General features: G+C 46.6%; 1 protein-coding gene across 1 annotated transcript in view; it reads left to right on the forward strand.

Annotated features, from left to right (window-relative positions):
• The first annotated feature begins 9,482 nt into the window (after window positions 1-9,482).
• Window positions 9,483-26,251, forward strand: part of BIN2 (bridging integrator 2) — a 110,709-nt gene continuing 93,940 nt past the window's right edge. The window contains exon 1 of the mRNA XM_033939969.1: window positions 9,483-9,560. Within this exon, the coding sequence (XP_033795860.1) occupies window positions 9,483-9,560 (78 nt within the window). The remainder of the gene's footprint in view (window positions 9,561-26,251) is intronic.

Genomic DNA, 26,251 nt, shown 5'->3' on the forward strand with positions numbered 1-26,251 from the left:
AATTCTTGCACTTCTTCAATCTACTATCTTTGACTTTTGCATCTCCTCCCCAAACCCAATTGTTTTGGGTGATTTTAACATTCACTTTGATGACCATAACAATGCAGCCTCCACTGAGCTTCATACCCTCTGAAATGGTCTCGGGACTCAAGGATCTCCCGTACGAGGAATGGCTGGATAAGTTGCAGCTGTACTCACTCGAGGAACGCAGAGAGAGGGGTGACATGATCGAGACATTCAAGTATCTCACAGGCTGCATCGAGGTGGAAGAAGATATCTTCTTTTTCAAGGGTCCCGCGGCAACAAGGGGGCATCCGTGTAAAATCAGGGGCGGGAAACTGCATGGGGACACCAGGAAATTCTTTTTCACTGAAAGGGTGGTTGATCGCTGGAATAGTCTTCCACTTCAGGTTATTGAGGCCAGCAGCGTGCCTGATTTTAAGGCCAAATGGGATAGATACGTGGGATCTATTCACAGAGAAAGGTAGGGGAGGGTCATTGGGGTGGGCAGACTAGATGGGACGTGGCCCTTATCTGCCCTCTATTTCTATGTTTTTCTATGTTTATGTCTCTGCCCGTTAATTTCTGGTCCTGCACATTCAACAGGACACACTTTAGATAAAGTCCTTGTACACACCCCTCAACTTAACTGTTTTCAAGTTCCCAAGATTAAACCAATACCCTGGTCTAATCATTTCTTTATCTCTTTTACACACCACGCTACTTCTCATCAAGTCAAATTTAATCCCAAAACAATCACCACGCGAGATTTCAATAAATTAGAGGCAGCATCTGTTGACTCCCATTTCAAATTTAACCTGGACGACAAGATGTCTATTGATGAAAAACTTTCTGAATGGAACACTTCCATTTCCGCTCTTTTAAATTCCTTGGCTCCAATCTCAACTTTTACAATTTCTCCACGCAAACTGAAAAATCCCTGGTACACATCCAGACTGTCCCTTATTAAAAAAACAACTACGATCTCTCGAGAGGAAATGGCGACATGATAAAACTTTAACAAATCTTAACAAATTCAAGGAACATGCTAACTACTACAAATTTGAAATAAATAAAAGTAAAAAGGAATATTACTCCAGGCAAATTAAAAAAAGCTAAAAACACTTCTGCTCTATATACAATCACGAAATCATTAACATCAACAAAAAAGGAAGCAAATATGCTGGGGGAATTACCTTCTGCTCAGTCTATAGCTACACACCTTATCAATAAAATTCAAAAATTAGAGAAACTATTTTACAGAGAAATTCTAATACCACTCATAATCCTTCGCCTGCTACTGATAGTAATAGGTCAAAGAGCCTTCCATTCTCAGAATGTCCAAAATTCTCTTTGCCTACCCTTCAAGACATTCATAGATGTCTGAACTCACTAAATACTAAGGGTACCAAAGCTGAAATAATTCCTCCTTTCTTCTTGACTTTTTTTTTTCTCTACTTTTGGCCCAGGTATTTTGGATCTGGTTAGGACAAGCCTAGTCTCCGGATCACTGCCTCATGATTGGAAAAAATCCATCATCTATCCAATAATCAAAGATCATAAAACCAGTGCTCAAGAGGTTTCTAACTACCGGCCTATAACTAATGTTCCTTTTTCATCTAAGCTTACCGAAAAAATGGTCTTTAGGCAAGTTACTGACTTTATCGAAAAGACTAATGTGTTACACCCAACCAAACGGGGTTCCGTCAACACCATTCCACTGAACTCTCACTCATAGGTCTGACTACAAAATTTCTATAGCATCTTGATCACCATCAATCTGTATTACTCATTTCTTTAGATCTCTCTTCGGCCTTTGACACAATTGATCATAAACTTCTCTTGGAGCGCCTCCAAGACATTGGTATCACCAATCAAGTGTTGGACTGGTTTACATCTTTCTTTTCAGAATGCACCTCTAAAGTAATCTTTAATATTGCATCTTCTGAATCTTTTAAAAACAAGCATGGCATCCCTCAGGGTTCAATATTATCTCCTTTATTCTTTAATATTTTTATGGCAACCCTCTTGATCTTAGGTCAGTCAATCGGTTTTACGGTGTTTGCCTACACTGATGATGTGCAGCTTATTCATCCTATAGATCTGAACAATCCTGGTGAGGTAGCTATCATTAATGAATTAAACTCTGGTTGGATACAAACATGTTATCCTTAAATGTTGATAAGTCTAAAGTCATGACCTTTCCATTCAATGAAGGATTATCCATACAGGCCCCTTTGAAATTTGATTCTTCACCCATCAAATCTGTATCTTCATTAAAACTGTTAGGGATCACTTTAGATAGCAAATTTTCTTATCATCTCCATATTAGTACGGTTGTCCAGTGCTGTTTTCATCAGCTAAGAATGATTAGATCAATTTCTGAACTTTTGGATACTGCATCTTTGAACATCCTAATCCATTCCCTTGTTATTTCATATATAGATTATTGCAACGCCCTCTTTAAAGGAATAACAAAAAAAGAACTTAAGCAACTTCAGATTGTGCAGAATACAGCAGTAAAAATAATTTATAATGCAAAGAAATATGACCACGTTTCCTCTTCTGCATAAGGCACATTGGCTACCTATCGAGCACCTAATTAGTTATAAAGTTCTCTTTTTAACCTTCAAAATAGAGGTCTGCACGGGAACGGGAATCCCCCCTAACCCGCGGGACTCCCACGGGGATCCCCCTCTGGCCCATGGGACTCCCACAGGGACCCCCCTCTAGCCAACGGGACTCCCACAGGGATGGAAGGCTTTGGAAGCAGGGTTCGTCCATATAATATAATGGATACGTCAGCCTTAATAAAAGAGGGAGTTTATATGTTAATTACCTGAACAGAAAACAAAAAAAGTGTTCCAAAAAGAGATTCCACAAGGAAAACAGCAGCGCAAACACAAAAGAAACTGTGGAATTGATGATCCTGTCAGAAGTAATTGCTGCTTTTTATGGGGACGGGCGGGGATGAAGGTAATTCCTTGTGGGGATGGGTGGGGACGGAGAGGATCCTGGCGGGGACGGGCGGGGATGGGTGGGATTTCTGTCCCCGCGCAACTCTCTACTTCAAAACCTGATTATATAATCAACCAGAATTTATTGATAAACTACTTATTCCAAATAGCCCATCCAGATCTCTCCATTCTGCAGCTCACAATCTCCTTAATATTCCATCCTTAAAATATATTAACACTTTAAGATCTAATAATTTTGCAGTGACAGCACCTTCCCATTGGAATTCCATTCCCAATTATATAAGGGAAGAAACCTCCGTAGGCCCTTTCAAGATTTAGGGCTCCTTTTACTAAGGTGCGCTAGTGTTTTTAGCATGCGCTAAAGATTAGCATGCACAAACCATGCGCTAAATGAAAAATACTAATGCAAGCTCTATGGAGGCGTTAGCATTTAGCGTGCGCTAAAACCGCTAGCACACCTTAGTAAAAGGAGCCCTAAGTTGAAGACTTTCCTATTCATAGACCCTTTTGATACATAACTGCCCTTGTTATGGCAACAATCTCTTTGTTTTTCAAGTTTACCCTCTCATTGTTCTTCCCTTATTTGTTCTTTCCTTCACTGATTGTAGTTCTCCCCTTTTTCCTCGTTACTTTTGTTTATTTGGTGTATGTACGTTTGCTTTTACTAAAAAAACAAAAAATAAGCTGCAGACTGATATGTACAAGATGCAAGCAATGTTTATTTTACCCAATATTAAATGCGGTAACCAATACCACCTTTTTACAAACCAAAAGACCCAACACGGTTCGTGTTTCGGAAAACACGCCTTCTTCAGGGGTCCTAAGAAAATAAATAACGGACCTAAGAAATAGAAATACAATAAATACATTTCTAAAAATATATATGGTATGCATAAATAATCATGAAAGTTTAATCCTTAAGGAAGTGTGAGTGCTCCAAGCCTTACAGATTTAGATATGATTGATTTTATGATGAAAGTGACGTGAAATCTAAGAATCAAAAAAGGGCTAAATTAATGACAGTGAAAATTAGTGCAGAAGTACAAAACTTATCATAAAACACTGGAGAGACATATATTTTTATGGACAAATCCCCTGTAATGATATGTTCTGTTTTTAAATCAATTGTTTTTATGTCATTGCGCGCTGATAATGAATTTTATTGTACAGCGCTTTGAATTTTAGATTAAGCGGTATAACAAATTTTTAATAAACCTTGAAACCTTGAATCCCCGTGAATGGGGGAAGCCACTGCTTATCCTGGGATCTTGCTATTATTTGGGTTTCTGCCAGGTACTTGTGACCTGGCTTGGTCACCGTTAGGATACTGGGCTGGATGGATCTTTGATCTGACCTAGTATGGCTGTTCTTGTGAATATGGTGGGAGACCTGTATTTCCAACTTAAACTGAAAATCCTCAGTGCCAAAACTGCAGTTATTTATCGCTGCACGTACTTTTGGATTGATTCCCTTTCTGATTGATCACATTCATTAATTCAAGAGGTTCACAGGCAACTAATCTAGTATTTAATTTCGTTTTATTGTGCAGATGGACTTGAATGCATCTTAATGAATGATGAGAATCAGGACAGGATGAATTCGTCGAGGGCCCCTAGGCACCCAAGTACACTGGACCCCCTGCCCCGCCCCACCCCACCATGCGCCCAGGCGGAAACAGGAAGCTGAATCAGAGGAAAGCTTTGGGCAAGCAGCACCGCTTGCAAAATTACAGTTCCCATTGCCTTTCTTACCCGTGTTGCTTGCTTGTCTTACTTTCCATCGATGGGGGGAGAGCCGCGTTGCCGATCGGGGGTGGCCCCGCGTTACCGATCGGGGGGAGGGGGAGCCCGCTTTGCCAACCAATGCTGGAGGGGCCCATTGCCGTTTAGAAAAAACAATGTTGATGCCCTCCTTCATCGGGCCCCCCTGACCATTTCGGGCCCTAGGCATGTGCCTACTTGGCCTATTGGTTAATCCTACCCTGATGAGAATGGGTGTTTTCTTTATATTATGGAGTTCTTTTCAGTTTTCTTTTATGTAATTTTCGCTACACCGTGGCTGGTAAAATTGAACCAATAATGACTCAACCTCCTTCTCTGGCTGTAATAAATTCACATAATTGTTTTGGATCAAAAAAATAAGAAATTCTTCCCCTCTAAAGAAATACAACATTTTGCAGGACATTTTAAAAGGAACTGAGAACCCAGAGCCAAAATTCTAGGTCTATAACTATGAAAATCCTTTCTCCTTTTTTGTGTTTCTTTAGACAAATCAGGAAAAACACGTATTGTGGAACCAAGAAACTTATTATTCAAGTGCCTAAATATGTCTGTAGATTCTTTTATGTAATTTTAAAGTAATCCACTGAGAACTTTTGCACAATTTGGCGGAATATCAAATTTTAATAAAACATAAACATATATCCCCACAGCTCAGTTTATTACTACTACTACTATTAATCATTTCTGTAGTGCTATTAGGTATACACAGCGCTGTATACAGTAGACTCCCGCAAATTCGTGGTTCGCATATCATGGACTCGGTCATTCGTGGTATTTTCTGACTGCCTCTTCTGGTCAGAAAATACAGGGAATGACTGAGTCTGCGAATCAGCCTTCTGCACAGCTGTCGATTCCTTCTGCACAGCCAATTCCTCCTCTTCTCCCCCCGGTCAGCCAATCAGCCTTCTGCACAGCTGATTCCTCCTCTTCTCCCCCCTCCCGGTCAGCCAATCAGCCTTCTGCACAGCCAGTTCCTTCTCTTCTTCCCCCGGTCAGCCAATCAGTCTTCTGCACAGCCGATTCCTCCTCTTCTCCCCCCTCCCGGTCAGCCAATCAGCCTTTTGCACAGCCAATTCCTTCTCTCCTCCCCCCGGTCAGCCAATCGGCCTTCTGCACAGCTGATTCCTCCTCCTCTCCCCCACCCATCAGCCTTCTGCACAGCCAAACTGCATGCCAGCCTAAATATTGTTTTTTTTAGCACACGCCGCCACCCCTGCAGCCCTCTCCCGCCTCTGATCAGCTCCTAAACCGAATTCATGATTTTTCAAAATTTGCGGGTGCTCCTGGAATGGAACCCCTGTGAATTTCGGGGGGGGGGGGGGAGTACTGTACATTATACGCCCTAGTGAGCTCACAATCTAACCCTCCCTTTTATCAAGCTGCGCTAGAGGTTTTTGCACGGGCCGACGAGGTAAGTGCTCTGACTCTCATAGGAATTCTATGAGCGTCAGAGCATGTACTGCGTCAGCTCACAGTGTAGGAAATTATAATAAGATGTAATAAGGTAACACCACGAGTAGATTTCTCATTACATCATTATAGTATAAAGATGGTAAATAGCTTTAAGTATTTGGGAATTATAATCGATATTATTTGGGTTTCTGCCAGGTACTTGTGACCTGGCTTGGTCACCGTTAAGATACTGGGCTGGATGGATCTTTGATCGGACCTAGTATGGCTGTTCTTGTGAATATGGTGGGAGACCTGTATTTCCAACTTAAACTGAAAATCCTCAGTGCCAAGACTGCAGTTATTTATCGCTGCACATACGAGAGAGAGAATTAGAAGGCCTTGAACATGCGCAGATGCATGCTCAAGGCCCGGCGGAGGCAGGAAGTTCTTCAAGCGGCACTGGCACGTCCTGTGGGTTGCGTGCCGGTGCCAGACGGGGGCGTAAGTTTCAAGTTGTTCGGGCGGGGGGTGCCAGTTCGCAAGGGGGGGGGGGGTGCCGGTTCGAGCGCGGGGGCCTTTGCGAGCGGGGAGGAGGATGCCGGTTCTCGGGGGGAGTGCTCGCAAATCGAGTCAACACTCGGTTTGCGAGACAAGTTTTGCGAGAATGTTTTGCTCGTCTTGCAAAAGACTCGCAAACCGGGTTACTCGCAAACCGAGGTTTGACTGTATTGTAATTTATAGCTAAAGAGACATATGATCAAGAAACTGTTTTATTTTACTTTTGTGATTATGATAAACATACCGAGGGCCTCAAAATAGTACCTGGCGGGGCCACGAGTTTGAGACCACTGACTTAGAACTATTTGAGATTTTTGGGACAAGAAATCGTTACATACTTTAATTCATGCCTTTGTTTTATCCAAGTTGGATTATGATAATCTAGTATATGCAGGCATAACAGCAGGGCAATTAAAGCACTTACAAACAGTACAAAATGCTGTGATTCGGTTGTTAGGCCATGCACACATTCGTGATCACGTAACTCTGTTGTATGTGAAATTCCATTGGTTACCAATGGAATTTAGGATTAAATTTAAGATTTTGATGTTAACACATAGAACTTTGTGTGACATAACCGTCATATCTTTCAAATTTGGTATTGTTTTATTCGTCTAGACGTTTATTAAGACCTTTGAATGAAAATGAGTAGCTGTGCCCCATATTATCATCTTGCCTCAACTAGAAATTGTGCATTTTTTTTAATGTAGTCCCAACATTGTGGAATAGTTCAGTGGTTCCCAACCCTGTCCTGGAGGAACACCAGGCCAATTGGGTTTTCAGGCTAGCCCTAATGAATATGCATGAAGCAAATTTGCATGCCTATCACTTCCATCATATGCAAATCTCTCTCATGCATATTCATTAGGGCTAGCCTGAAAACCCGATTGGCCTGGTGTTCCTCCAGGACAGGGTTGGGAATCACTGGAATAGTTTATCTGTGGAATTGAGGAAGGAAGAATCATTTTAAAAGGCAATTAAAGGCTTATTTTTTTTAATTGGCCTTTTCAAATGGAAAAGATGGAACTGGGACTGCAGTCTGCATTTTATACAGGCATGTATGGAGGTATTTATATCATTTTATAGTAAATGTTTTAAACTGGTATTAATTAGAAACTGTGTTTTTTGGTTTTCTTTTTTTTTTTTTTTCTTTCCTATTTAAAATGGAGTTCTTTTATATATTTGGAAAATTACATTGTAAACCCCTTTGATCCTTTTTGGCCGTTTAGCAGTATAGAAAGATTTTTAATAAACATTAAGTACTTGTAAAGTAGACTATATATTTGCTCCTAGAGGCCATGATTTGTCCCAGCCAATGAAAAGAATATAGAGAAGATTTATACTGATAAGTATAGGACACAGATGCATGGTGTGGGCTCAAAATCCTGGTTGGTGCTAAATATTTGCTCCAAGAGAAAAATCGATCCACTTGTACCTCTGCTAGCCGACCATAGAAACATAGAAATAGACGGCAGATAAGGGCCCACAGCCCATCTAGTCTGCCCACCTTAATGTCCCTCCCCTACCTTTGCCCTGTGAATAGATCCCATGTGCCGATCCCATTTGGCCTTAAAATCAGGCACGCTGCTGGCCTCAATCACCTGTAGTGGAAGACTATTCCAGCGATCAACCACTCTTTCAGTGAAAAAGAATTTCCTGGTGTCACCTCGTAGTTTCCCGCCCCTGATTTTCAACAGATGCCCTCTTGTTGTCGTGGGACCCTTGAAAAAGAAGATATCTTCCTCCGCCTCTATGCGGCCCGTAAGATACTTGAACGTCTCGATCATGTCTCCCCTCTCTCTGCGCTCCTCGAGCGAGTATAGCTGTAATTTGTCAAGCCGTTTTTCGTATGGTAGATCCTTGAGTCCCGAGACCATCCGGGTGGCCATTCTTTGCACCGACTCCAGTCTCAGCACATCCTTGCGATAATGCGGCCTCCAGAATTGCACACAGTATTCCAGGTGGGGCCTCACCATGGATCTATACAATGGCATAATGACTTCCGCCTTACGACTGACGAAACCCCTTCGTATGCAGCCCATGATTTGTCTTGCCTTGGACGAAGCCTGCTCCACTTGATTGGCAGACTTCATGTCCTCACTGACGATAACCCCCAAGTCTCGTTCTGCTACCGTTTTTGCTAGGATCTCGCCATTAAGGGTATAAGACTTGCATGGATTCTGGCTGCCCAGGTGCATAACTTTGCATTTTTTGGCTGCTGCTGCTTTAGGAGGCCCAGAGGCATGTCAGGTCTCTGCAGAGGGGAGAATTGATTAATCCAATTTTTCGGGAAAACAAAATCGATTTGCCGAAGTATATCGGTGAATTGATTTGAATCGGCGAATCGGGTAGCACTACCCTGGAGTGCTACAGAGCTTATTTGTCCCTCACTATTGAGAATGTGATAGTGAAACAGCACCACCTATTGGCAGGACTGCAGGTGGAGGACTCCCATTCAGTTTAGAGGGGGCAGTGCTACTAATAAGTACAACATCATGATGTAATCATGTGGCCTTCTCTGCTACAATAAAATTAAATATGTGACAGTCTCTTATTTTGAACAATAGTAACTGTAAAGCAATGGCTCTTAGACGCAAAATAAAACAAAGCAACCAAAAAAGAAAAAACCTGTTTCACCATATCAGATCTCAGAGCGGATGTGTAGCACGCTGGGAGAAGTTGACACTTCTCACTTCCTTTTGCAGCAGAAACTCTAAAAACCACAACCTGGCTTGTGAAACAGAAACTTTTGCTAAGCCTGCTGAGTGCAGGCATGGCTGAGGCGAAGGCAGGAGGAGCTGGAATGTTTGCGAAAAATGTCCAAAAGCGCATCATCCGAGCCCAGGAGAAGGTAAGCACCGTTTCATATGAAAAATGACAGCACTTGCAATATTAACATTCAGTGCCTGCAGGTGAGGACAAGGCAGTATAGTACAATTAGAGTGTGGCACAGTGGTTAAAGCTACAGCCTCAGCACCCTGAGGTTATGGGTTCAAATCCACGCTGCTCCTTGTGAACCTGAGCAAGTCACTTAATCCCCCCCTTGCCGCAGGTACATTAGATAGATTGTGAGCTCACCAGGACAGACAGGGAAAAATGCTCGAGTAACTGAATAAAATTCATGTATACTGTTCTGAGCTCCCCAGGGAGAACAATACAGAAAATTGAATGAATAAATAAATAAATTACATTTGTGAGATGCCTGTCCTGCAAAAGGCCTTATTAATACCACGCAATATGTAAAGAATCAAATTAACAATATGTCTAAAAAGCAATCAAAAATAAACACACAAAGACAATAAACCCAGAGATAAATGCAAGTAAACAAATGCTTCTTTCAGGGATGGCCTAAACCTCTCTAGAAATAAATTACATAGCTGTGAAGGAAAACAGGCAAACGCTCCACTCTAAGGAGAAGATTCTCAAAACTTCACAGTAAAATCTGAAGGGCTGCTACCGAGGTCACTATTGTAACGCTTTCACACAGGCGAGTCATTCTCAAAAGACCCCGCATGCAAATGAGGTTCACGGATGTTCACTTAGGCACACTAAATTTACTTGAGATGAGTCGCTGGTGTTAGCAATCAGCACATACACAGAATACACCTGCATATTAAAAAAAAAAAAAAAAATCAACAAATAGAAGATTGGCAGGGGAGATGACCACTCTCTCCCACCGCACTCACACAACCTCCGGGCACTCACCACTGACAACGGGAGGGATTCCCACTCCCTTCCTCCGCATCGTACAATCCCATGACACTGCTAGCCCTTCCCCCCCCCCCCCCCCCCCCCCCCGCAGCAGATGGAATGCCCACTCTCTCTCACTGTGTCACATAATCACCCACCCCACCCCCAAAGCAGGAAGGATGCCTACTCCCTCCCGCTGCATAGCACAATCCCCTGACACTACTACCTACTTGCCCCCGCAGTGGGAAGGATGCCCGCTCCCTCCTGCCATCGCCCTTCCCCCTCAACTCCCCCTGTGCCCCCGATTAACCCCGCCCCACCTTATTCACGAAGTCAGGCCAGTAGGACATCTTCCCCCGCTGGCAGGCAGGCCCGCCTCTTACAAAATGGTTGGCCTTTCCCTTTCCAGTACATCCTGGGATGCACTGGGGAGGAATCTAAGTCTCTGATTGGCTCAAGTGCTTATGGCCCCTCCTAGGAAGGACCTTACATGCCTGGGCCTGCCAGGCCCACCTTTGTTAGGTGCCATCGACTCGTGTTCAAGTCCTAGTGACCTGATCTCATCAAGTTTTTGTGGCAGAATGCAGAAGTAGATTGCTGGGCCTTTCTTCTGCACAGTATAAATTCTATGTTGTCACATCAAACACGATCCTCTGCTTCTAATACTGCCCATCTACTGCTGCCCAGATGGACGATACATCATTAGTCTGACATCTCCGCTGAAACCTGTCCACCTTGGGAGGCCCTGCTGGTAGTGAAACTACCGATAGCATAGCTTTCAGCTTCACAGATACGCACAGGCCCCAGTGGCGCGACAAGTCTATGTACCTTTAATTTCTTCTTTAGTGATGAAGAAATGAAAGGAAATTTTTAAATCAACTAGAGTCTATAGCATTTTACTTGGAAGGAACTGGGCAAATTAAATGGGACTTACAGTCCTTATCCAATATCAAGGTCTATTTTTTTATGTAAACAAAAAAATGGGGGTGAGGGAACCACTCTGATTCCAGCACAAGGGTCATGTTTATCCACTACACTGATACTCGTAGTTTTTTTGTGGCATTATGTTCCTGTTGTTTCTGCTGTTATTGCCTGTTCTTTTTAACTTTTTTTTTTAAATTCTTTATTCATTTACAATAAGTGTAACAATATATCCAAACAAATTAACAATAAATATAACACTTATTTAAATTTTTTATTCATTTTTAAAATCTTACAACAAGTGAATTACACATAATAAAACAATTTTCATATATCACTTGTGTTTACATTCAAATATTCCTATATACTATAAAAAATACCCCCCTTTTTTCCAATAATCTTATTCCATATGATAAATATTCCCACCCCAATCCCACCCCACATATACATTACCCATGTGCTAAGATATCTGATCATTAGAGTAATTAGTCAATGGCCCCCATATTTTCTTGAAATTATGAATATTCCCTTGTTGTAACGCTATCATCTTTTCCATCTTATATATATGACAAACTGAATTCCACCAAAATGTATAATTTAATTTTGTATAATCTTTCCAATTTTGAGTAATTTGTTGCATGGCGACCCCTGTCAATATTAATAATAACTTATTATTTGCAGAAATCGGACTCTGAGTTCTCATTGCTGTACCAAATAATATAGTGTCATATGAGAGTCCTACATGATTTTCTAATAAATTATTAATTTGGGGCCAAATTAGTTTCAAGAAAGCATTTATACAGGGACAAAAAAAAATCAAATGATCTAACGTCCCAACACTTAATAATCATCAATGGTACAAATAATATGCTCTTATCTCCCACCTTTCCCACCCTTTCTTATCATATAATCAATACCTTATACAATATGTAACAATAAATTTACTCTCCCCTCCCCCCCTTACAATCAAACTTGTAAATTTAAGGGGAAAAAAATAAAATGTCATCTAATCAGTACAATACTTTGTAAATGGCTCCCACACATCCTGAAATTTTTTAACATTTTTATAAACGATATTGCTGAAGGGTTGTCGGGTAAGATTTGCTTTTTTGCGGATGATAACAAAATCTGCAATACAGTAGACACCCTGGATAGTGTGAATAACATGAAGAAAGACCTGGCAAAGCTTGAAGAATGGTCTGAAATTTGGCAGCTAAAATTTAATGCTAGAAATGCAAGGTCATGCATTTGGACTGCAAAAACCCGAGGGAACGGTACAGATTAGGGAATGAAGAGCTTATGTGCACGATGGAAGAGCGGGACTTGGGTGTGATTGTATGTGATGATCTTAAGGTGGCCAAACAGGTTGTAAAGGTGGCGGCGAAAGCTAGAAGGATACTAAAGTGCATAGGGAGAGTTATGGCCAGTAGGAAAAAGGAGGTATTAATGCCCCTGCATAAGACTTTGGTGAGACCTCATTTAGAATATCGTGTACAATTTTGGAGGCTGCACCTTCAAAAAGATATAAAAAGGATGGAGTCAGTCCAGAGGAAGGCTACTAAAATGGTATGTGGTCTTCGTGATAAGGCGTATGGGGACAGACTTAAAGATCTCAATCTGTATACTTTGGAGGAAAGGCGGGAGAGGAGAGATATGATAGAGATGTTTAAATACCTACGTAATGTAAATGCGCATGAGTAGAGAATGACACGGTGACGGTTTACCCGCGGCCACCGCATTTAAGCCGCGGGTCACCGCCGAAAACGGGGAAGAAAACTAGCAGTCGCTGCGGTGACGGGGACAAGGCCATTCACCGACCGCGGAAACGGTGAACAGGTTTGTCCCCGCGGGCCAATGTACCCCCTTCTAGGAACTGCTATTTACCGTATTTTCACGCATGGTATACAAAAGTTTTAAAACATAGTTCCCACCCCGCCCGACGCCCGATTCACCCCCCCCAGCAGGACCGCTCGCACCCCAACCCCGAACGACCGCTCGCACGCGCTCCCACCCGCACCCGCGATCGGAGCAAGAGGGAGCCCAAGCCCTCTTGCCCGGCCGACTCCCCGACGTCCGATACATCCCCCCCCCCGGCAGGACCACTCGCACCCCCACCCCGAAGGACCGCCGACTTCCCGACAATATCGGGCCAGAAGGGAGCCCAAACCCTCCTGGCCACGGCGACCCCCTAACCCCACCCCGCACTACATTACCGGCAGGAGGGATCCCAGGCCCTCCTGCCCTCGACGCAAACCCCCCTCCCCCCCCAACGACCGCCCCCCCCAAGAACCTCCGACTGCCCCCCCAGCCGACCCGCGATCCCCCTGGCGACCCCCACGACCCCCCCACCCCCCTTCCCCGTACCTTTGGTAGTTGGCCGGACAGACGGGAGCCAAACCCGCCTGTCCGGCAGGCAGCCAACGAAGGAATGAGGCCGGATTGGCCCATCCATCCTAAAGCTCCGCCTACTGGTGGGGCCTAAGGCGCGTGGGCCAATCAGAATAGGCCCTGGAGCCTTAGGTCCCACCTGGGGGCGCGGCCTGAGGCACATGGGCCCAACCCGACCATGTGCCTCAGGCCGCGCCCCCAGGTGGGACCTAAGGCTCCAGGGCCTATTCTGATTGGCCCACGCGCCTTAGGCCCCACCAGTAGGCGGAGCTTTAGGATGGATGGGCCAATCCGGCCTCATTCCTTCGTTGGCTGCCTGCCGGACAGGCGGGTTTGGCTCCCGTCTGTCCGGCCAACTACCAAAGGTACGGGGAAGGGGGGTGGGGGGGTCGTGGGGGTCGCCAGGGGGATCGCGGGTCGGCTGGGGGGGCGGTCGGAGGTTCTTGGGGGGGGCGGTCGTTGGTGGGAGGGGGGTTTGCGTCGAGGGCAGGAGGGCCTGGGATCCCTCCTGCCCGTAATGTAGTGCGGGGTGGGGTTAGGGGGTCGCCGTGGCCAGGAGGATTTGGGCTCCCTCCTGGCCCGATATTGTTGGGGAGTCGGCGGTCCTTCGGGGGGAGGGATGTATCGGACGTCGGGGGGGGGCATCAGGCTTTCAGGATGGGGACAGACCTTCAAGGGGGGACAGTGCAGGGAAGTCAGGGAATTTATATTAATTAATTTTTTCTCTGCGTGTTTTGTTTTTGTATAGTTATTAACTAATATTTAACTAAGTTTTAAAGTTTTAAAGAATGTTTCCTTTATACGTAAATAAAGAAAAGTGAATGGGATTGCAGTGGCGGTGACGGGGCGGTGAATGGGGTGGCAGTGGCGGTGACGGGGCGGTGAAGAGGATGGTGAGACGGGGACGGGGCGGTGACGGGGATGGTGAGACGGGGACGGGGCGGTGACGGGGATGGTGAGACGGGGACGGGGCGGTGACGGGGACCAATTTTTTCACCGTGTCATTCTCTACGCATGAGTCGAGTCTCTTTCATTTGAAAGGAAACCCTGCAATGAGAGGGCATTGGATGAAGTTAAGAGGTGATAGGCTCTGGTGTAATCTGAGGAAATACTTTTTTACGGAAAGAGTGGTAGATGTGTGGAATAGTCTACCAGAAGAGGTGGTGGAGACAGAGACTGTGTCTGAATTCAAAAGGGCCTGGGATAGGCACGTGGGATCTCTCGGAGAAAGAAAAAAATAATGGTTACTGCAGATGGGCAGACTAGATGGGCCATTTGGCACACTTTTTTGTATACATTTTTGAATGGTTGCACTGAAATTGACTTTGACTCCTGAGGCAGGAGCTCTGCGCTGAGACATAAGTCTGCATTGAGTCATTTTAGTGGATGCATAATAAACATTACCCTTGTTTTGAAATCAGAATGGTTCCCCTCCAATTTTTGGTTTATCTCATTTTTTGTTTGCCTTATTGTTTTCTCTTGGGAGGGTTCTTCTTCTCTATTTTGCCTTTGTTTCTATCATGTTTATGGTCTACTTTGGAGGAGAGGAGACAGAAACATGATGGCAGATAAAGGCCGAATGGCCCACCCAGTCTGCCCATCCGCAGCATCCACTATCTCCTCCTCTCCCTAAGAGATCCCACGCGCCTGTCCCACACTTTCAATAATACAGACACAGCGTAAATGCACAGGAGTCAGGTCTCTTTCAACTGCAAGGAAGTTCTGCTTTGTTTAATTTTCCTTCTGCAAAGGGCTGTAAAAGCAAGAAATTTCTTAATCATCTCAGGCAGCTTTTTATGAAAAAGAATTTCGATCACTGTTGCTTACAGCTGATTCCTATAAACACTTTAGGAAACAGTTGAAAACCTATCTTTTCCCTAAATATGTGACTACTTAACTCACTCTATTCCATGGATCGTGCTTACTGTTATAACCTTTTGTAAACTGCGTAGAACTTGTTGGTAACATGGTTAAAGAAGAAGAAGAAGAAAAAAAAAAGAGGAACTTGAAGGGGGAAAGATTCAGAAGTAATCTAGGGAAAGGGTGTTGGATGTATAGAACAACCTCCCAGTGAAGATAGTAAGGAGGTAAGGACTGTATCTGAACTCAAGAAAGCATGGGACAAGCATGCGGGAGCTCTATGATTTTTAACTGGTGGAGTATGGGTAAGATGACCATACGTCCCGTTTTGAATGGGACTGTCCCTTTTTTAGTTCCCCTGTCCCATTGTCCCCATGCACAGGACACCAAAATGTCCCGTTTTCAGAGACGGCGTCCCGAAGCTGTGTGTGAAGCCAACAAGACAGGCAGGGCAGTGCTTCTTCTGGACTTTCCCTTTCATTAATGGGATAGGGACAGCGCTCAGGTACCAATCGATGCATTTTGCCCTCTCCACTGTCCCCTAGGATGGGTCCTTAGTGCAGCAGCCGCAGGGCTCAGCGGTAGTTTGTGTGGGGCCTGGCGGGAGCGGTGCATTGTGAGAAGAAGCTCTGTGTAGGAAGAAGCATTTCAAGGCACTGCGGGGTAAACAACTGCAGGTCCGTGTTCGGGGGGAAGATAATGCATTGCGGACTGAAGTGGGGGATGCAGCAGCAGGGACTCGGTAGGTGTAGAAGGGACATATCAGGGAAGGGGGTGCGGGGCAGACACGCCAGCAGCGTTTTAGAAGGATAAGGAAGAAAAAAAGGAACACGGGAAGATGCTGGACATGGAGGTTGTTTGGTGAAGGAAAAAAACCAGACATGAAGTGAGTAGGAAGACAGGTGGGTGTTGCTGGACACGGGGTGGATGCAGTAAGAAGAAATGGAGGTTCTGGATATTGGAGTAATAGGTAGATAGGGGGCATGTAGACACAGAAAGAGGTTAAGGAAAAGGAAGAGGAATGAGAGATGCCAAGTCCATGGCAGGGAGGGAAAGGAAAGGAGATACCAGACCATGGAGGGGGAGGGAGAGATGCCAGGGCAAGGGGGGGAGGAGACAGATGCCAGACCATGGGAAAGCAAGGAAGGAAGGATGGAGGGAGGGAAAAGAAGGAGAGGAGATGCCAGATAATGGAAGAGGAGGGGGAGTTGGAAGGAGAGGAGAAATATGCCAGGGCATGGGGGGAGAGATGGGAAACAAATGCCAGACCAGAGGGAAAGGAGGGAGAGGAAGTGCCAGAGCATGGAGGGAGAGAGATGCCAGTTCATGGGGGAGGGAAGGGAAGGAGATAGAGATGCCAGATCATGGGATGGAGTGGGAAGGAAGGAAGGAAAGGAGAAGAGAGAGATTCCAGAGCATAGGGAGACAGAAAAATGGAGAGGGGGATGAAGCTGAAATGAATCATGTACAAAGGAGACAGTTTATAGAAGGAGCATAGAAAGAGGGAATATATCATATGGAAGAGAGAGAGAGCAAGAGAGGGCGGACACTGGATGGAAAGGGCAGAGAGGGCAGAGAATGGAAGGTGCAAGACAGGGTGAACAGTAGATGGAAGGGGTAGAGAGAGGGGGACAGACACTGAATGGAAGGGGGGAGAGGGGGGCAGACTGAATGGAAGTGGGGGAGAGGGGGAGCAGACGCTGGAAGGAAGTGGGGAGGAGAAAGAAAAAAGGGCACATGCTGGACTGAGAAAAGAGGATAGAGTTAGATACTGGAAGGGGTGAGGGAAAGAGGTGGCAAGCTATAGGTAGACACAATGAAAGAGGAAATTGAGGACTGAATAGTAAGAAATAATTTAGACAGAGGCAGAAAATAAATTAAGAAGGAAGAACAGGGAAGAACAGAAGGAAGGGAGCAGAGAGAGATGCTTGAGCAGGGGGGAAGGGGAAGAGACAGGTACCAGACCTGGGAGGAGAAAAAGAGGAAGGCGACAGATACCAGATCTGAGGGGACAAAAGGAGGAGAGAGATATGCTAAAATTTGCTGGGAGGGAAGGAGGGAGGGAGGAAAGAAGGTGAGAAAGAGGCAGAGAAAGGGGGGGAGGGGGTTTGTAAAGCAAATTTGATCATGTTTCCCTGCTTCTGTCAAAGCTTCACTGGCTTCCGGTAATTTTTAGGATTCACTTTAAATGTACCTGCCTAATTTTCAAGATCCTACATGGCATTCTTCCTCCCCTAATCCCACTACCCTGGAATTCTTCAAGACCTGACACTACCAGATCTACCCACATACTCAAACTATCTTTCCTCTCATTAAAAGGCGTCATGTATGCAGGTGAATTAGGGAAATCCCTTTTCTTCAAATTCACTGAGCTTTGGAATAACCTCCCTTCCCCAGTGCGGAACCTAGGCTCATTCCAATTATTCCAAAAGCATCTGAAAACCTGGCTTTTCTCCAAAACGTAAAGCTATCTATTTAAAATGTAAAGCTAGCTATCCTCTTCATAACCTCTAATTTCTTATAATGTCCTTCCCTCATTTATTGAATTACCTGTAAACCGTGCCGAGCTCTATCTTTATGGAGATAATGTGGTATACAAACTTAGAGTTTAGTTTAGTTTAGTTTAGTTTAGAAAGACTAGAGAAAGAAAGGCCTGGACCAAAGGGGAAAGACAGGAGGCAGATGCAGGACTATGGGAGGTTCAGACAGAGGGGGAGAGACCCTGGGGAAGAACAGGAAGATTTAAGATCATAACAGAGGAGGGAGAGAGTGGGAGACCTGGAACAAAGGTACAAATGAGAACTGACATTGGATCTTGTGAGGGTAACAGAGGGAAAAGAGAGAGAGACCTGGACCCAAAGGGGATGAGGCTGGATTCTGAAAAAAATTTTGGATGCGAAAGAAAGAAAGATTGGATACACAGTCAGAAGGAAGTGCAACCAGAGACTCATGAAATCACCAGACAACAAAGGTAGGAAAAATGATTTTATTTTAAATTTAGTGATCAAAATGTGTCCGTTTTGAGAATTTATATCTGCTGTCTATATTTTGAACTATATTTGTCTATTTTTCTATAGTTACTGAGGTCACATTGCATATTTTAAAATAATCTACCTTGACATCTTTGGAAAAAAAAACCCCCAAAACTCATAAATGATAATTAACATTTTCTCTGCGTACAGTGTGCTTTGTGTTTTTTTTTTTTTAATTTTATGTGTACCATTATGAATTAATAAGATATTGTGTATACATGAAAAATGAATGGAAGAAATTGGGGGCGGGGCTAGGGCGGGATTGGGGGAGGGGCTGGATATTCATAGATGTCCCATTATGATGAAAAATATAAATGGTCGCGTTAAGTATGGGCCTCTTCACCAGCTACACATTGATCAGCCTCTTACAATTCTTTGCTGACACTACTAGATGTGTGCAGTGCTGTAGACGTTATAAGCAGGTACTTTCTCTCTCTCACCATCTGAGATTTTTTGTACCTGGGGTAGAGTTACCATAAGTCTGGGAAAACCTGTGCATGTCCTCTTTTTAGAGGACTGTCCAGGCACCTGGAGGGATTTCCAAAACTCAGCAGTATGTCCTGGTCTTGGAAATCCTGGGCTCAGAGGCCCAGTTCTGAAACCACTGACATGCAATCGGCCGCCACTTTTAAGGTGGCTGCCAATAAGAACTGGTTAAAGAATCTGGCCCTAAGACAAAATCTCCTCCCACCCCCCCAAAAAAAAAAAAAAAGTGAGCATCAGTAAACAAATACATATTGAAAACAAACCAAATGTTAAAAAGAAAAACAAAAGCCAAGAACAGAAGGATCAGAAAATAAACCAAGTCCAACATCAGAAAGGGCAGAAGGTCAGGCTACCACTCAGATAGTTGTATTCTTGCTTATATTTGATTCATTTACTATTGTTTATGCTGTTAACATAATTCTAAATTTTATTTTAAGCGATATTTGCCTTGGGTGAATGTCTGCCTAAAGGTGGGTAATAGATGCCAATAAATAAGGAAGGTTAAGCAGTAAAATAAAGCAGCTACGTTAATCTAGTTCATAGCTCACAGGGCCTTTAGGATAATAAGAACAGCTTTCTACCGTTTTTACTGATCTGGGGGCCAATGTGGAGTGGAGGAGTTGTCTAACGGCTAATGCAGTGGACTGAGATTCTCGGGAACCGGGTTCAATTCCCACTGCAGCTACTCCATTGCCCCAGGTTAGGGTTGTCAGATTTCCTCTTTGAAAAAAGAGGACACTTGCCCCACCCTGTTCCACCCCATTCTACCCCAGCTCTGCCTCCCCACAAACCTACCTGAGCTCAGAGGCCGCATCTGGAAGCCTTTGCATATGCGCAACTGGCACCGAGATGATGTCATACACGCGCACGCATGCATATGACATCATTGCATTGACGTCCATGGGGCGGCGAGGTTGGGGGAGGAATGGAGTGGAGCCAGAGGTGGAACGGGGCGGTATAGGATAAAGGTGAAAGGGACAGACTTGGGAGTAACCTGAAGAAATGTTGCTATGAGAAGGGGAACTATGTTGCTATGAGGGAAATGGTGGGGAGGAAGCTCAGAAACATCGTTAGGATGGAGACAGTGGAAAGCGCCTGGACCCTATTCAGGGACACCCTGCAGGAAGCACAAAAAATGTACGTCCCCAGTTTCAGGAAAGGCTGCAAGAACAAGCGGTCAAAGGACCCGATTTGGATCTCAGCAGAAGTAAAGAGGGCAATAAACGACAAAAAAGTATCCTTCCGGAGATGGAAAAAGGATCCAACGGAGGAAAATCACCAGGCGCACAGGAAATGCCAAAAAGAATGCCACCGAGAGGTTAGAAAAGCAAAAGGGAAATACGAAGAGGGGCTGGCCAGGGAGGCGAAAAACTTCAAGGCATTCTTCAGTTACGTAAAGGGGAAACGACCAGCGAGAGAAGAGGTGGGGCCGTTGGACGATGGGGATAGGAGGGGAGTGATTAAAGAGGATAAAGAGGTAGCTGAGAGGCTGAACACGTTCTTCTCGTCGGTTTTCACGAGAGAAGACACATCTAATATACCGGACTCAGAGGAGCTCATGAGTGGGGAACAGGCTGAAAAATTGGAGCACATAGAGGTAAGTAAGGAGGATGTCCTCAAACAGATAGACAGGTTAAAATGCGGCAAATCACCGGGTCCGGACGGGATCCACCCGAGGGTTCTGAAGGAGCTAAGACAAGAAATAGCGGGCACAATACAGCATGTTTGTAACCTATCCTTGAAAACTGGAGAGGTACCAGAGGACTGGAAATTGGCGAATGTCACACCTATCTTCAAAAAGGGATCGAGGGGTGACCCCGGGAACTACAGGCCGGTGAGCCTGACTTCAATTATAGGGAAGATGGTGGAAGCTATGATAAAGGACGGCATTTGCGAGCACATTGAGAGAAATGGCCTACTGAGAACAAGCCAGCACGGATTCTGTAAGGGAAGGTCATGCTTAACGAACCTTCTGTACTTCTTTGAGGGAATAAGCAGTCGGGTGGACAATGGGGAACCCATCGACATCATTTACCTCGATTTTCAAAAGGCTTTCGACAAGGTGCCACATGAAAGGCTGCTTAGGAAGCTGTGGAACCACGGGGTGGGAGGGGATGTGCACCGATGGATAGAGCACTGGTTGTCGGGTAGACTGCAAAGGGTCGGAGTAAAGGGCCAATATTCTGACTGGCGGGGAGTCACGAGCGGTGTGCCGCAGGGATCGGTGCTGGGGCCGTTACTCTTCAACATATTTATCAATGACCTGGAAAAGGAGGCAAAGTGCGAGGTTATAAAATTTGCAGACGATACCAAACTGTGCGGCAGAGTTAGCTCCAGGGAGGAGTGTGAGGACCTGCAAAGGGACCTAGACAAGCTGGAAGACTGGGCAAACAAATGGCAAATGCGCTTTAATGTGGAAAAATGCAAGGTTATGCATATAGGGAAAAAGAACCCGTTGTTCAACTACAAATTGGGGGGGGGCATTGTTGGGAGAAAGCAATCTTGAGAGAGACTTGGGTGTGCTGGTGGATGCATCACTGAAGCCATCTGCACAGTGCGCAGCGGCCTCAAAAAAAGCCAACAGGATGCTGGGCATCATAAAAAGGGGCATAACAACCAGGACGAGGGAAGTCATCATGCCACTGTATCGAGCGATGGTGCGTCCGCATCTGGAATATTGCGTTCAATATTGGTCGCCGTACCTCAAGAAGGACATGGCGGTACTCGAGAGAGTGCAAAGGAGAGCAACGAAACTGGTAAGAGGGCTGGAACACTGCCCATATGCCGAGAGGTTGGATAGGCTGGGGCTCTTCTCTCTGGAAAAAAGGAGGCTCAGGGGTGATATGATAGAGACCTTCAAGATCATGAGGGGCATAGAGAGGGTGGATAGGGACAGATTCTTCAGGCTGAAGGGGACAACATGTACGAGGGGGCATTCGGAGAAACTGAAGGGAGATAGGTTCAAAACGAATGCAAGGAAGTTTTTTTTCACCCAAAGGGTCGTGGACACTTGGAATGCGCTACCGGAGGACGTGATTGGGCAGAGTACGGTACAAGGATTCAAACAGAGACTGGACGGATTCCTGAGGGATAAAGGGATCGTGGGATACTGAGAAAGCTAACCAGAAAATAAGTATAGAAACCCGACCAGGTCGTGCATGTGCAAGACCGGAGGGCTAGGACTTTGATGGGAAGATAGGACTCAATGGGAAACCAGGGTGGCATGGGGGCCCCTTCTGGTGATTTGGACAGGTCGTGACCTGTTTGGGCCGCCGCGGGAGCGGACTGCTGGGCAGGATGGACCTATGGTCTGACCCGGCGGAGGCACTGCTTATGTTCTTATGTTCTTATGTTCTTATGGAAAGGCTGGTAAACTTGTAGAATGGCTTCTTGGTGGAGAAGCTGGAGACAAAAGCTTTATCTGAAGTCAAAAAAGCTTGGGCCAAGTGCAGAGGATATTTTAATGTAACCAGGTTTAAAAGTTACTTGAGTGAGAAAACAAGGTTTAAAGAAGATTTTAAAGGGTTTTTTTTTAATACAGACAATCTGGAAAGTAAGATCTGGGGGAAGGTTTTCCTATTTTGAGAAATTTAATATAAGAACATAAGCATCGCCTCTGCCGAGTCAGACCACAGGTCCATCGTGCCCAGCAGTCCGCTATCGCAGCGGCCCCCCAGGTCAGTGACCTGCAAATGATCCTCTACTGAAGACATTTTGTCCTGTATAGTACCCCCTCTATCTATATCCCTCAATCCCCTTTTCCTTCAGGAAAAGTTTGGTTTGTGTATCTTTTGTATTTGTTCAGTTTTGGTATTCCATTGCTGATCTCCTGCACAGGTTTGCTGTCCTAATGCAGAGATCAGCATCAGCTGGTGAACATTCCAACTGTCAGATTTGACAGTTGGGAGGGTGACTTGGATCTGTGTGGAGGTGGTTTAGATTCTGTGCCTTGTGAGAAGGTAATTATCCCAGGACAAGCAGGCAGCATATTCTCACATGTGGGTGATGTCATCCACGGAGCCCCGACGCGGACAGCTTTTAAAGCAAACTTGAAAGAAAATTCAAGCTTGCTGTGCTGCACCACACATGTGCATGCCTTCCCGCTCCACTAGAGGGCGCATCCCCACCTTGTGGTCCTCAGTTCTAAAGTTTCCGCGGAGCCAGAAGCCCTGTTTTTGTCTCTCTCCGTGTTACTTGCCTTCTAGCACCGCGGCTTTGTTATTTTATTCGGAGTCGCTGTGCGCTTTCTGTTTCTTCTCTTTTGTATTGTTAAAAAAAAAAAAAAAAAAAAAGGGTTTTTGTTTTCGTGACTAGGCAACCGGGGGCTCCCGGTTTGCCGTGGCCGCGTGGCCTCGTTCGGTCGCAGCCCTTGTTCTTCATGTCCCGGCCCTTGTCCGGGTTTAAAAAGTGCACCCGTTGTGCTTATTGTCGATCACCGACCCCCATCGCTGGTGCATCCTCTGCCTGGGTGCTGATCACCCTACCGATTTGTGTCCTTGGTGTGCGAGTTTCCAGGCCCGGGCTCTCCGCCGTCGCCGTGCACGTATGGCGGATTTGTTTGTGGTGGAGCCGTCGGCGGGACCGGCCTCGACGTCAGCCTCGACTTCAGCCCCAGCCTTGACCTCGGCCTCGGCCGCCTCGGCCCCGCCCCGGCTGTCCTCGGCCTCGAAACCCTCGTCTTCGGGCTCCCCGCCGGCCCAGGCGGTCGGGGCACTCCGGGTCTCGGATCTCTCTCTTACGAACCCGCAGTTGCTTCGGTCTCCTCCTCGGAAGGATTCGCTCCGGGGCGTCGGAGAGGTTCGGTGCCCCGTACTCCGAGGTCATCCCCGAGGGGTTCCTCGGGACCTCGGCGGTCCTCGACCCCGACGCACTCTTGGGGGTCGGGTCGTGGCACTGGCCGCGAGCCCCGGTATTCCCGCGAGGCTTCACCCTCATTTTCGGCGGCTCGCTGTTCTCGCTCGCCTACCCTGGAGGATGATCGGTCTGGGACGCGGCCTTCCTCGTTTTCGAGGTTTGTCTTTGATATGGGGCAGGCGTTGGATTTGGACCTTAAATCTGGTTCCAAATATACGAAGGAGTTCCTGGCGGAGATGGATTTGCCTTCCCCGCCCAGGGAATCTCCCCGCCTCCCCTTAAATCCGGTGCTTCGCCAGGCCTTTTTGAGGAATCTTGAAACCCCGTACGCGGTTACGGCGGTTCCTTCTAAAATGGAGTCCAAGTACCGTACTGTGCCCTGTCCAGGATTTGAGCGGGCCCAGTTATCCCACCAGTCGTTGCTGGTGGAGTCCTCGCTCAAAAATTCTCACCCTTCCAGGGTTTCCGCGGCGGTCCCACCGGGGCAAGAGGGCCGCACACTGGATAAGTTTGGCCGGAGGCTGTATCAGAACTCGATGATGGCAAATCGCTTTCTGAATTATTCCTTCACTTACACATCCTATCTCCGACAGTTGGTGAAGTCTATGCCGGCCTTCCATGGGGTCTTGCCGGACTCACATCGGGACGACTATGGACGGTTGATCGAGTCCCTCTCTCAGCTCCGTCTTTATCTGTTCCATGCTATGTACGACGCCTTCGAGCTCACCTCCAGGGTATCCGCGTTCGCTGTAGCTATGCGCCGGCTGGCGTGGCTCAGGATCGTGGATATGGATCCTAATCTTTAGGATCTCCTCGCTAACCTACCCTGTGTGGGCTCCGAGCTCTTCGACGACTCTATCGAAGCGGCCACGAAGCGCCTCTCGGAGCATGAAAGATCTTTCGCTTCCCTGGTACGTCCAAAGGCGAAGCCCACCGTTCCTAAGACTTACCGGGCTCCGCCTCGGCGCTACCCTCAGAAGACTACACCGGCCTTCTCAAGACCACCTCCTCGAAGGCCGCCTCAGCAGTCCCGGGCGCAGCAGAAACCACAGACGCAGGCGGCGTCCAAGCCCGTTCCGTCTTTTTGACGGTCTGAGCGGTTGGGGGTGGGCCCCCTCCGCACTGTCGTCGACCCCGCTTCCCATCGGGGGTCGTCTCCGCGCGTTTTACTCCGCTTGGACCCTTATCACCTCAGACGCTTGGGTCCTCAAAGTCGTGTCCGAGGGTTACTCCCTCAACTTCAGGGAGATTCCCCCCGACTGTCCGCCAGGCACGTGTCCTTCCAACCAGTCACAGCTGCCACTCCTGTTGTTGGAGGCCGGGGCTCTCTTACGCCTCCATGCAGTGGAGCATGTCCCTCCTCGTCAGTGGGGCCAGGGGTTCTATTCCCGATACTTCTTGGTTCCCAAGAAGACCGGGGACCTTCGTCCCATCTTGGACCTCCGGCAGCTCAACAAATACCTTGTCTGGGAGAGGTTCCGAATGCTCTCCCTTCCGGTTCTGTACCCGCTGCTCGACGGCGGAGATTGGATGTGCTCCCTCGACTTAAAGGAGGCTTACACCCATGTTCCGGTGCATCCTGACTTTCGCAAGTTCCTACGCTTTCAGGTAGGGGAGTTGCACTTCCAATATCGGGTCCTCCCCTTTGGACTGGCTTCGTCCCCTCGAGTCTTCATGAAGTGCCTAGTGGTTGTTGCGGCAGCCCTGAGATCCCAAGGCCTTCAGGTTTTCCCTTACCTCGACGACTGGTTGATAAAGGCGCCGTCGAGGGAGGGGGTTATTGCAGCGACCCGACAGACTATTACTTATCTTCAGGGTCTGGGGTTCGAGGTGAACTTTCCCAAGTCTCAGTTGTGCCCCACGCAGTCTCTGCAGTTCATTGGCGCCGTGCTGGACACGGTTCAACTTCGCTCGTTCCTGCCCCGGCCCCGGCCCCATCGGGAGGCTCTAGTCAGACTATGCGAGCAGGTTTATCAGCGGTCCTGGGTCTTGGCCAAGCAGATGATGGTCCTCTTGGGTCACATGGCCTCCACCGTTCATGTCACGCCGTTCGCCCGGTTGCACCTTCGAGTTCCTCAGTGGACCTTGGCGTCCCAATGGCGGCAGGATCATGACCCGGTTTCCCGTCTCATTGACGTGACTCCTTCTTTGAGATGCTCGCTCCGTTGGTGGACCGTCTCTTCCAATCTTTCCAGGGGTTTGCTCTTTCTCGCTCCTCCGCATCACAAGGTCCTGACCACGGACTCCTCGGAGTATGCGTGGGGGGCACACCTGGATAGTCTTCGGACCCAGGGCGCTTGGTCGGCGTCGG

This window comes from Geotrypetes seraphini, chromosome 3 (genome assembly GCF_902459505.1).
Source record: "Geotrypetes seraphini chromosome 3, aGeoSer1.1, whole genome shotgun sequence".
Lineage (NCBI taxonomy): Eukaryota > Metazoa > Chordata > Amphibia > Gymnophiona > Dermophiidae > Geotrypetes > Geotrypetes seraphini.